Raw genomic sequence first — 12,879 nt, 5'->3', positions numbered from 1 at the left:
TCTCCTTTCCACATTCTAAATTCCTCACCAATATTAAAATATCCTTCTTGCTAAGCTTATAATTATTATTCAACATCACTGGAATAAGAAAATTTAAGGGCTCTTCATTAGTCAATGAAATACATAATCGATCATGTCAAAGTAGTCAGTCTAACTCAATAAAACACTGCAAAGTATTTTGCAAAAACCGAAATCATTACTATAATCCAACAGAGAATTGTAAGTAATATTCAGAAAATGAAAACAATATAAGTTCTCATCTCAAGAGAAGAATTTCCTAACCATGCACAGGGACGAATGTTAAAGACATTGTGGTGATCATTAGGCAATATATACAAATATAGAATCATTATGTCATACACTTGAAATTTAATGTAATTCTGTATGTCACTTATACTTCAATAAAAAAAATACAGTAATACCTCTATTGGTACTTACAGTGTTGTAAAAAGGAAAAAATAACTAACAGTTATTAAATAGTGCTACTCTGCCAGGCAGTAAGCTAGGGGGCATTACATTCATTATTTTATTTAATCCATAAGACAATTCTGTAAGAAAGGCTTATTATTACTCCTTTTTAGATAAAATCAAGTACACAGAAGTTAAATCAGCTGTGCATGGGCACAGATCTAATAACGGGCAGAATGAATATTTGGTCTCTGGTCTGAGTCCAAATCTCATGCATATTTCACTATTATTATGCTAACTCACAGTCTTGGCTGGAATCTTATTTAAACATGGTATGTCTAAATATGTAGAAAGTGGTTTCTAAACTTAGAGAAACTAATTATTATGAAAAAATTAAACAGAAATATTTAAAAATTAAAAGCACTTTTATATTCAACCATTTTACCAACATATTAGACTCACTTGTCATCGATGCTATTCTGATAATAGATATGCAAAAGTTTGTCCTTTATCCAGCTGACTTTCTCTGCAGCTTCCTTTCCTGCTTCACCATGAAGACAGTATTTCTTATAAAGCTGAGCCAGACCCATCATAGCTTCTTTTCTTACTCGCCACTAGAAAGTATAAAGTTTATTGGATAAGCTAGATACCAAACTTTAGTATACAAATCTGCAAAAATTACCATTTCTTCACTAGGTTGCACAATGAGATTTATGTGTGCATAGATTAGCACAATATTAATTTTCAAAAAAGGCAGACAAATCACTTAACCAACAATTTTGATTATGTTCCTATTTAGAAATCATCCAGTGCAAATACTGCTAAATCACCTACCAATTTTTTATTTCCCTCAAAGCCAAGCAATAGTAAATCTTACAAAGATTTCATTAGACTCTGTCTAAAAAAAATTTGGCCAAGTTTTAGAAGTGATTAAAAAATAAAAGAGAAAGTGTATAATTCACTCTGCAAACAAAAGCCCTATCGTCTGGAATGTTTTGTCCTAGTTACATCCCTTTTGATATTAACTCAGAATAATAAGAGCAAAATTTAGTATCAAGATTTTAGAATTACAAAGTTGGAAAGCACCTTAGTGATCATCTTAAGTGAACTTCCTTACGTGGATTAAAAGGGCAAATTATTTACCTAGTCACATCCTAGTCCGTGAAAGATTCTTTGGGACTTAAAGAGATTGGAATGGTTTATGAGGAGGAAAGAAAGGTGGTGAGAGGAGAGTGGACAGAAAAGTAGACTATAAAAATCTAGAGTTAGAACAACAGTACGATGTAATAATAATCACAAGTTATTTGTCTCAATAACAAATCAGAGTATACTTATCTTTGGCTTATTTTTTTAAAAATATATTTATTTATTTTGTGGCTGCATTAGGTCTTCCTTGCTGCACGCGGGCTTTCCCTAGTTGTGGCAAGCGGGGGCTATTCTTGGTTGTGGTGCGTGGGCTCAGTAGTTGTGGCTCGCAGGCTCTAGAGCGCAGGCTCAATAGGTGTGGCGCACATGCTTAGCTGCTCCGCGGCATGTGGGATCTTCCCAGACCAGGGCTCGAACCCATGTCCCCTGCATTGGCAGGCAGATTCTCAACCACTGTGGCACCAGGGGAGTCCCATCTTTGGCTTGTTTAAGTTAATACTTTCTTATAATTTTTTAGTATAATTTTCTCATTTGTATGCTATTTGGTAGATGAAATGAAATTCTGTTCCCATATAACAGGTAACAGATGTCTTTTGACATGTCTAACATGAAACAAAAGAATGTAAGCCGTGAAATCAAAGATTTAAGTCCTGTCCCCACATTTTATAGAAAACAAAATTCAGAAAGGCTATACTCAAGGTCATTTAATTCATTACACCAAAAACCAGTTCCTAAAATGTACAGTAGGTGTTATTTGAATTATTAGACCATATCATACAGTCTCAGTTAGCAAGAATCATTTATTCAACTCTTCCTGAAACTATAAACAAACACTGACAGAAGTAGGAGTGAACTGTTTCTAAAAGGAGGAAGTAACACAAACGGCAATACCTGAAATCTGGTTTGGGAGTAGGGGGCAGGGGAGAGGGGGTAGTTAACAACTAACCAGTAGAGAGTGTCATTTCATTTAAATTAAAGCCAAGGGGAAAAAACTCTCAGAGTTAGAATTACTGACACAGTTGAACAAGTTAGACGGTGTCTACTTTATGTATCTGTTTCCTACGACTATTTCAAAAGAACTTAAGGAATGCATCTTGCTCCTAAGTGTCTATCGACAGATGAATGGATAAAGAAGATGTGGCACATATATACAATGGAATATTACTCAGCCATAAAAAGAAATGAAATTGAGTTATTTGTAGTGAGGTGGATGGACCTAGAGTCTGTCCTACAGAGTGAAGTAAGTCAGAAAGAGAAAAACAAATACCGTATGCTAGCACATTATATATGGAATCTAAAAAAAAAACAAAAAAGGTTCTGAAGAACCTAGGGGCAGGACAGGAATAAAGACACAGAGAATGGACTTGAGGACATGGGGAGGGGGAAGGGTAAGCTGGGACGAAGTGAGAGAGTGGCATGGACATATATACGCTACCAAATGTAAAACAGAGAGCTAGTGGGAAGCAGCCGCATGGCACAGAGAGATCAGCTCAGTGCTTTGTCTCCACCTAGAGGGGTGGGATAGGGAGGGTGGTGGGGAGACGCAAGACGGAGGTGATATGGGGATATATGTATATATATAGCTGATTCACTTTGTTATACAGCAGAAACTAACACAACAATGTAAAGCAATTATACGCCAATAAAGATGTTAAAAAAAAAAGAATGCATCTTGCTATATCTCTATAGCAAGATACTGCTTTTCTACCCTGAAATTATAGCTAAATTACATTGGTTTCAAGAGGGTAGCAGATTTTCAACTATGCTTCAAATAAAATACCACACTGCAAAGGCAACCTTTGTTGAAGATGTTAATAAGTAACACATTTAATCAGCCTGCCTTGCCTGTGTATCTCTTACTCATGGTTGACACTTTCTTAGCAACTGCTACTACTGTTCTTAGTGCTGCTTTTCTTTATCAACCCACGTTTTTAACTGCATCCACATGGAGGAAATTACACAAAAAGAATAGTAACTAAACACCATTTCGGCCCTTAGCTTAGCACAGCAATATGGAAACACCACTTTCACAGAAAGTATGATATTCTAAGACAGTTACTTTTGAAGATGCTAACTATAAAAGAAATAAATACTGGTGATCAATCACTATCCTTCTGAAACTCATCATGTAAGTGTAAAGGTAAAATAAAACTTTAATTTAGCTGCTCTTTTTGTAAAGGTAGGCTAAAAAACCCATGCCTAAGATCTGAAAAGCTACAGAATCCAATGTATTCATTTGTAAAGATAATTAAAAGATACACAGGAAACATACAAATTATTAGCTTTTTATTTGGTATTGTATTAGTTTGACTTTCACACAGAAAAACTTTAAATAGAAAATAATTTCTATTGTATTTTGCTAACAATGTAAACACAGTAAATTATAAAAGAATAAAATTCCTCAGATTTTACCCGTTTGTCCAGTGTTCTTTCTCTTACAAAGCCAAGTAGCTGATCATTTACTAAGGCAAGGTCTCTTTTGGCAGCTGTTATTATAGTAACAATGACATCATGACGAATAGCTTCTTCTGGATCATGTGATCTAACTTTCAAGTATTCTGAAATAGGAGAAAAAATTAAGCTAAATGTTAGCTATAATATTCATTATGTTCAGAATGACAAAAAAAAACCCTAATGCTTTTAAGTTTATGTCCATACTGGAACAATGACTGTAAAATGTGGCATAAATTAAAATTATTTAATTTTTGAGGTGGCAATACCCTACATAATAACAAAATAAACTATACCACACTATTTATTACTGTAAAGTCACATCTTAATAAAACTTTTTATATCAACTATTCTGGAAAAGCCAAATCGGCACCTGAAATCAAATCAGCACCTGATTTAATACAGTTTAGAATTTAAGTTAACGATACATATTAAAAGACTTAAAATATAGTAAAAATGCTTATAGCAAGTTTGCTGATAGGTATATATCTTCACATTACGCAACATAAAATAACATTCTGTGACCTCTAAAAAAAATCCTAAATAACTACGATACAAATAAAGTTATTTCCTCTTTTTTGGTAAACAATATTTTGACAGCAGTTATTTATTTGTTACAACCAAGTAAGTAGGTTTAAATGCTCTACTTCAAGTGAAGAATGAGAAATTCTAGTCTACTTCAGAAGAAATCATTTTCCCACCTATTATTAGATATGTTACTATATTTAATTATCACACAGATATAATGATTTGTGCCCAAACCCAGAGTCATAAGGAAGAGTCTACTTCCTCAAACTATGATTTCCAGAAAATTCCAAAGGATTACAATGTGAAGATTTCAAATGTAATTTTACTGTATAAACATGAAATCCCTTACTAGTAGTCCATGACTGATAGAGACCTGAAAGAGTGCCAGAGTGAAACCTATTCAGAAACCGAAGTTAAAGTCAAAAGCCACAACTAAAATATATTTGTGTGATTACTCTCATACTTCAATAAACCAGCTACCTTACCTGTGAGATCCTTTGCTAAATCTGGGTGATTCATTAAACAGTGACTCGCAAATTTCACACTTTCTAATCTCACAGGAACGTGAATGTCATTGAATCTACATAGAAAAAGATTGCTAATATTAGTTGTAAGGCAAAATAACTATTTTCAAATAAGGTATATCAACGCTACGTAAATACCTATAAACAACAAGTTACTGATTATAAGATGTGTTGGTTTATTAAAATGACAGTTAACTTGTACTGAAGGAAGAATATAAAGTAAAAAGATACATAATTTCAGAAGAATATTTTTTACAACAGGATTTTTTCACCATGCTAAAACAAAAACGGTATAAACACATCCCCCAACCCAAACTACCTTCACTGGAGAACCAAAAATTGGAGCTTAAAATTATGCTACAAAACAAAAAATAAATATTCAAAATGCACAAAATCTATTTGAAAGAAGTTAATAGGAGGAAAATACTAGAGGAATGTGAGGTAGAAAGCAAATCATATATGAGGCAGACCCAGAAATTCAAAGATAAGTACATAAAATACATGTGCCATATTGCCTCATAGCAAAAAAGTTTCATACGGCTGGGACCAACCTGTAACTGCTATTTTAGGTCTAATATATTTTAAGAACTTAATAATATGAAACTCAGTATGTCAATTCAGAACTGCATATAATAAGGATAAGCTGAGAAACTCTCAAGTTTTAAATTTATTGGGCAATTTAAAAACATATTAATTATGAATAATGTGATTTTTTTACCCCTTAATCTCCCTTACCCATTTGTTTCCTCTCCCAACCCTCTTCCCCTCTGGCAACCACCTGTTTGCTCTCCTTATCTATGACTCTGTTTCTGTTTTGTTATGTTTGGTCATTTGTTTTGTTTTTTAAATTCCATATGTAAATGAAATCACACAGTATTTGTCTTTCTCTGTTTGACTTATTACATTTAGCATAATACTCTCTAGATCCGTCCATGTTATCCCAAATTGCAAAATTTCATTCTTTTTTTATGGATGAGTAAAATTCCATTGTTCATGTATATACCACATCTACTTTATCCATTCATCTACTTACTGGGTACTTGGGTTGCTTCCATATCTTGGCTGTTATAAATAATGCCACAATGAACATAGAGCTAGTGCATGTATCTTTTCTGATTAGTGTTTTTATTTTCTTCAGATAAATAATAGTTCTATTTTTATTTTTCATCATTATTATTTTTTTTGGCCACACTGTGTGGCTTGTGGGATTTTAGTTCCCTGACCAGGGATTGAACCTGGGCCCTTGGCAGTGAGAGCATGAACCCTAACCACTGACTGCCAGAGAATTCCCCTCCATACTATTTCACATAGTGGCTGTACCAATTTACATTGCCACCAAGAGTACACAGTTCTTTCTCCACATTCTTGCCAACACTTGTTATTTGTTGTCTTTTTGGTAACAGTCTTCCTGACAGGTGTGAGGTGATATCTCACTGTGGTTTCGATTTGCATTTCCCTGATGATTAGTGATGTTGAGCATCTTTTCATGTGTCTGTTGACATCTGTATGTCTTCTATGGAAAAATGTGTATTCAGATCCTCTGCCCATTTTTAAATCAGGTTGACTTATGTATGAGTTCTTTGTATATTTTAGATATTAACCCCTTATCACATATATCATTTGCAAATATCTTCTCCCATTCAGCAGGTGGCCTTTTTTGTTGATAGTTTTCTTTGCTGTGCAAAAGCTTTTTCGTTTGATGTAGTCCCATGTGTTTATTTTTGCTTTTGTTTCCCTTGCCTGAGGAGACACATCCAAAAGCATACTACTAAAACCAGTAAGTGTGTACTGTCTATGTTTTTTTCTAGAAGTTTAACACCTAGAAAACTTCTAGAAAAAAACACATAGTACATACTAGCATGTTTTGGACCATGATGTCTTCAGTCTCATGACTTATTTAAAAAATTTAAGACTCTGAACATTCTCAGATGTGAATTATTTATTCTAATGACATTATTTTAGCACACACAAAAAAGATTAAAACCTGTTATGTGGGTAAATAAGACAAAGCTTTCTTCATAAAGCATTTGTCTTACAATTTATTCTCCAATAAAGACAGCAACACAGGTACTAAAGACACAAACACATATCAAAGTTTTGATATGTGTGGTTTTAATCAAGTGCGCCACATTCACTAGCCTCCAAAATATAAAAGTTAGAATCCACAGAATTATGTTCTCTTACCGTCCAAGAAAACACTGCCACAGAGGACGATTCTGTGTTGCCAAATCGGAATCTTTAGAACCAAACAATTTAGCTAAAAGTCGAACAACAGCTAATCGCTCTTCTCCATCATTGCTCTAAGGGAAAAAAGAAAATAAATAAACCCTGAGGTTTATTCATCAGATTACAAAAAAATAACATGAAACATTTCTGAGAAGCTACAATTTCATTATTTCTGCTTAAAATGATAAGAACTTTAAAATATCATGTTCTCTCATTTACTGTGCAGAAGTTGACTTGATTCCATGTTAGATCATCAGGTTCTTTGCTCTTATTTCATACACTCCCAACTGTTAATATATGCCTACTTCACTGCTTGTTTGCAATCTGTACAGATGCTGTAGAAACATGAAGATAATCATTCAATTCTAACATTCCGTAAGAGTCCTAGAAAAAATTCTATAAAGGGAAGAGCTACAAATAATTCCTGTCCTAATCCTATAATTTGATCTCCAACATAAACCCATATCAATTAAGGTTTTGATACATGAAGTTTTAATCAAGGTTCCCCTGCTGACTGGAGCACATGATACTGAATAATGTCATGATTCAGGAAAACTCATTTTAATAGAAGAGCATGAATCTTAAGAGTACCTAAAAGGTCAGGTGAACTGAACACTACCAAAAATCAAAACTTGATGCCCCCCACCGGACCAGTGAACCGGCTTCGTCCCGTGCTTTGGACCTTGGGCCTCACTTCTCCTCCAGATGGACCCCAAGTGCTCCTGCCCCACTGGCGGCTCCTGCAGCTGCACTGGCTCCTGCACCTGCAAAGCCTGCACATGCACCTCCTGCAAGAAGAGCTGCTGCTCCTGCTGCCCCGTGGGCTGCGCCAAGTGTGCCCAGGGCTGCGTCTGCAAAGGGGCCTCGGACAAGTGAAGCTGCTGTGCCTGGTGTCGCGGAGAGCCTGCCCCGGGTGTCAAGAGAGCAACCAGGACAAACCTGCATTTTACCGTTTTTCACACAACTGGACCTGACGCTACATTCTTTTTTCTATGAAATATGTGAGTTGTAATAAAAGTTGTTGACTTAAACCAAAACAAAACTTAAAGTTATTTTTTGATAGAGGCCTATTTTCTTATCCTGAATCAATATACTCTATAAAAAGTGTTCTAGTTTTCACTAGTGATGTCACGTCTTAATATAAATTAAGTTATTCTGAAACCATATGGTGCATGAAACTTTTTAAAAGTCACATATTCAATAGGAAAATAAAAGCAATAATGAAAAGCAGTTGCTAATTTGTAAAGTGTTCAAATATAATGTGTCTAAAGCAATACCAGCAAGTCAATAAAAAAAATATTTATGGGGAAAGGCAGTAAGTGAAAAAAGAAAAATAACTCCAGGATATCATCTTTTCCTTAAGAATGTCTCAACTCTCAGGGATAGGGGTTTTGTGGTTAAAATAGGCACACTTACTAAACAAAGATAAAAATGAAAATTCAAGCTTTAACACTTGTAACTACAAAAATGATTTTCTTTCACAAAGTTTTTCCCAAGCAATGTGACTACAATGCAGATTAGTGCTGCCTTTTGGTAAGTAAGTCCAACTTAGTATCCAACATGATTTATTTTTTTAAAGAAAAATCAATCTATCCCTTAAATGTCAAACACTAGAAAAACTGGAAATTTTACTTTACTTGAAGGTGACTACTTTAGTAGCTTAGTGATTATTTCAAATGTGACATTTCACATCTATGTAATTTAACTACTGAAATAAAATTAAATGAAAACTCGCTCCCACCCCCTGCCTTCTTTTTCTTTTTAATTTAAATTCTTGGCTGCACTGGGTCTTCGTTGCGCACGGGCTTTCTCTAGTTGCGGAGAGGGGAGGCTACTCTTCCTTGCGGTGCACGGGCTTCTCGTTGTGGTGGCTTCTCTTGTTGCAGAACACGGGCTCTAGGCACACAGGCTTCAGTAGTTGTGGCTCGCAGGCTCTAGAGTACAGGCTTGGTAGTTGTGGCACACGGGCTTTGTTGCTCCGCGGCATGTGGGATCTTCCCGGACCAGGGCTTGAACCTGTGTCCCCTGCATTAGCAGGCAGACTCTCAACCACTGCGTCACCAGGGAAGCCACCCCCTGCCTTTTTGAATTTTTAAATATATTCTCTGAGTGAGGTTGGAATATGATGATAGTGCTGGTAATTTTTTTCTGGTGCAAAAATCATTTGGTGTCTCTGATGTACAGCTGTTATTAGTAATCTATACCAAAGTGAAAATTATCTCATTAAGATATTACCTAATACATTGTTTGAATACAAATATATATATATATATAAAATGTTAATTAAAATAATGGGTAAAATGAGAAATTCTGCATTAGTAATTTACCAGTGACTTTCTGAAAGAAATTCAAATGGCCACCTAGTTTTTATTTTTCTTCAACCTTAGTTGAAAAAGGTAACCACTCTGTTACTGCTTCTAATTACAAAGTAATTGATTCAGAACAATTCTCTGTAAAAATTTTCTAAAACCAAAATAAAGCAATTATGACTGTTTTATGTTTTAAATTGGTGAATAAATGTAAATGTCTATCTCTGCCTAACATGAAAAAAGTCTTATATATAAAATGTGGCAAATTTTCTGACTATAGCAAAGCTGCTAAGTAGCACAACTCCAGAGTATCCCTTAAAACATAAGCGATAATAGCACTATGGACCCACACAGTGGACAGTGTATACAGTTGCATGCAGTGGCCCAGTATAAAGCAAAATCAAACAAACTGTTATGTTGAAGCATTTTCTCAAGTATTTTTATTGTTCTCAGAGGACTGTAACCTAGGACTTTTAACTATAAAAAGCTGTAGCTATATGATTCAGGGATATAACTACAGAAAATCGCCACAGCTATAAAAACTTCCTAGGCTATCTGCTTAGCACACACTGGTGACTCCAAAGGGGGCACCCTAATTATATATAGATAGTACCTAAACTACTCTGAACCTCACGAGCCACAACTACTGAGCCCACGCACCACAACTACTGAAGCCTACGCACCCTAGAGCCTGTGCTCTGCAACAAGAGAAGCCACCACAATGAGAAGCCCGCGCACCACAACAAAGAGTAGCTCCTGCTCGATGCAACTAGAGAAAGCCCACGTGCATAACTGAATCACTTTGCTGTACACCTGAAACTATCAACTATATGTTGACAGTTTGATCAACAAACTATCAACACTGCTAACCAACTATACTCCAATATAAAATAAAAAGTTTAAAAAATGCATACCTTAACTAAATATAAGAAGGTAAACTGAACTCACATTTTATTCTTTTACAGTTAGAGAAAAACAATATGATATATATTTTTCTCTTAAATGTTAAAGGGCTTAGAAATTAAGTCAGTCCTACCTTCAGTTTGAATTCAAGCTGCGGCATGACAGATAATAATAAATGAGGATCTATAGCAAAAAGTTCCTGAATCAGATCAAATACATGTTCTGACAAATCACTTACTGATGATCTTCCCAGCACCAGGACTTGATTGAAAAACTACAGGAGATAAACATAAAAATAAAATATCCGTTTCATTTAAAAACTTAGATAGGTTTTTTTATAAACATGTTAAAAGAAAACGATATAATTAGGCATTCCATATACAAGTGAAGGTGGTGAAAAAGAACAGATGTTTAAATTACTAATATATATGATAGGACAGTCCACCAAAACAGAAGAAATAAACCTCTAAATATCATCAAATTATGAATGTTACATGAAAGAGATAAAAAGTAATTGAGTTGTTAGCTTTCTTTCAAATTAGGATGACAATTCTAGGAATCTTAACTTTCATTAAAACAAAACAATTTAGATAGTTTATGTAATTCATTATAGAGAATTTTATTGAGAAATTTCCTTTTATAGCACAGAAAATTTTTAAAAGTCTTAATCTTTTGAATTTTTATTTAAGCTTGAGGATTCTCTCTATTAGTTTAGTAATAAAGAATAATTGAAGGTGGAGGATGAGTTGTTTGGTTTTTTTTTAAATACCCAGAAAGTCAAAAACACTGTAACTCAGAGGACAAAGAGAAGGAAAATGTGATGATACAAAGGCTGATAATTTAAAAGAATTCTAGGAAAAAGAAACAGAGAGAATATAAAAGCACAAATTAAAAGATACCTCCACTCCTTGCTAACACACATAAACTTAGAAAAAAAATTAAATGTAAAAATGCTACAGAGGCAGCTGTATGCAACCGATTTGAGCATATGTTTTTGGTAGTATCATCAAATGATATATTTCTTTTGAAAAGCAACACACATTAAGAGTTAGAAAACATTAATATTTATTACACAGACCTTGAAAAGAGTAAGGAAAATAGTTTTAACAAAACTAAAAAGTACACATGCACACACAAATAAGCACAGAACACAAATTCTGAAAGGATACATGAAAATCTATTGGTGATGCCTATTTCTGAGAATTAAGAATAGAGTATTCAGGGTTTGAAGAGACAATTTTCACTGTATACCTTTTGTACTACTTGAGAAAACATTTTTTTTTTACCACGTTTAAGTATTTATTTAGTAATATAAATAATACTAATAATTCATACCATTTAAATTAACAGACTCTCACTTGGGTTTTTATATGTAGAAAATAATTAAACAATAGAGAAATGCTACAAAGATAGTTACTAAAGATAGTTACTAAAGATAGTTACTAAAGGAAAACACTGAAAAAATATAAATGTGAGGCAAGAGGGAAATGATTAGGTAAATTATATGTGAATTCAAAGGAACATTTATAGTCATTCTTATCATAAATAAAAAAATCAAAATATGGAAATACATGTATAAATGAAGACAATTCAAAGTTTTATATATGAAAAAAATAGGTAGGAGTTTGAGCAAATGTTCAATAATGAAATTGCTACATTAAGGTAGTAGAATTATAATTTTTTTTCCAAATTACTTCATTGATTTTTTAAAGAACAAAAAGAAAACGAAAAAACTTCTATTCAATAAAGTAAAAAAAAAATTTATTACTCTATAACAATTATTTAAGAAAGCAAACCAAAAAGGTTCAGAAGAATGGCCTAGAGACATGAAGAAGAAAATAGAGAGAGACCCATAGATAAAGATGAAAGGAGAAAGTGAAAGAGGTCAGCATATCCAGGAGATAAAAAGATAAATACAAAGGCAGTAGAAAAAAGAGTAGAAATTGTAAACAAATTTTCATAAAATAACATCCTCCCATCTTATGCCATTTAAAAATAATGTCTATAGCTTACAAAGTTATGCTGCATTTGGTTACATTTAGACATATCAGTTTTTTATATATTTCTTATAAAAAGATGAAACTGTTTACAGGCTAAATAAGCCTTTATGTGAAAGGTTTCAATAAATTAGTACAATGGATTAAGAACTATAGAATTATGAAAAAAAATATAGGCAGAAATACATACATTGGCAATGCATGCCTCAATAGTCTGGACTGTCCTTTTCAATAGGACTTTTGCGAGGTCAAAGGACTGTTTATTTAAGTTCTGAAACACAATAAAAATATGCAAAGTTACAAATGAATTAGTGAATTTATGATCTAGATAGCAACACTAGAACACCAATGTCTTCAAGTCCACAAAATATGAAGCAAAAAATATAA

At 33.7% G+C, this 12,879-nt stretch overlaps 2 protein-coding genes across 4 annotated transcripts in view; one reads left to right on the top strand and one right to left on the bottom strand.

Moving 5' to 3' along the window:
- The window catches only part of PDS5A (PDS5 cohesin associated factor A), a 129,080-nt gene that overhangs the window by 57,923 nt on the left and 58,278 nt on the right, over positions 1–12,879 (bottom strand). For all 3 annotated transcript variants that reach the window (XR_009540349.1, XM_060148312.1, XM_060148313.1), the window contains exons 7-12: positions 12,683–12,763; positions 10,629–10,769; positions 7,242–7,357; positions 5,019–5,113; positions 3,967–4,112; positions 871–1,022 (exon numbers count right to left, since the gene is read on the bottom strand). Coding sequence is in view for 2 of the 3 variants with exons in the window: in XM_060148312.1 (XP_060004295.1) it covers positions 871–1,022; positions 3,967–4,112; positions 5,019–5,113; positions 7,242–7,357; positions 10,629–10,769; positions 12,683–12,763 (731 nt within the window). In the remaining variant the exon portion in view is untranslated. The remainder of the gene's footprint in view (positions 1–870; positions 1,023–3,966; positions 4,113–5,018; positions 5,114–7,241; positions 7,358–10,628; positions 10,770–12,682; positions 12,764–12,879) is intronic.
- On the top strand, positions 7,974–8,220 carry LOC132519373 (metallothionein-1E-like). Its single transcript, XM_060147310.1, has one exon. The coding sequence runs from the start codon at positions 7,989–7,991 to the stop codon at positions 8,157–8,159; it is 171 nt and encodes a 56-aa protein (XP_060003293.1). The 5' UTR covers positions 7,974–7,988; the 3' UTR covers positions 8,160–8,220.

The sequence above is a fragment of the Lagenorhynchus albirostris genome, chromosome 4 (assembly GCF_949774975.1).
Source record: "Lagenorhynchus albirostris chromosome 4, mLagAlb1.1, whole genome shotgun sequence".
Classification (NCBI taxonomy): domain Eukaryota; kingdom Metazoa; phylum Chordata; class Mammalia; order Artiodactyla; family Delphinidae; genus Lagenorhynchus; species Lagenorhynchus albirostris.
The sequence above is the reverse complement of the archived record's forward strand: the minus strand, read 5'-3'. Positions and strand labels throughout refer to the sequence as shown.

What these genes read in the sequence shown, in the direction of transcription:
- LOC132519373 (XM_060147310.1), top strand. Translation starts at nt 7,989, where the DNA reads ATGGACCCCAAGTGCTCCTGCCCCACTGGCGGCTCCTGCAGCTGCACT.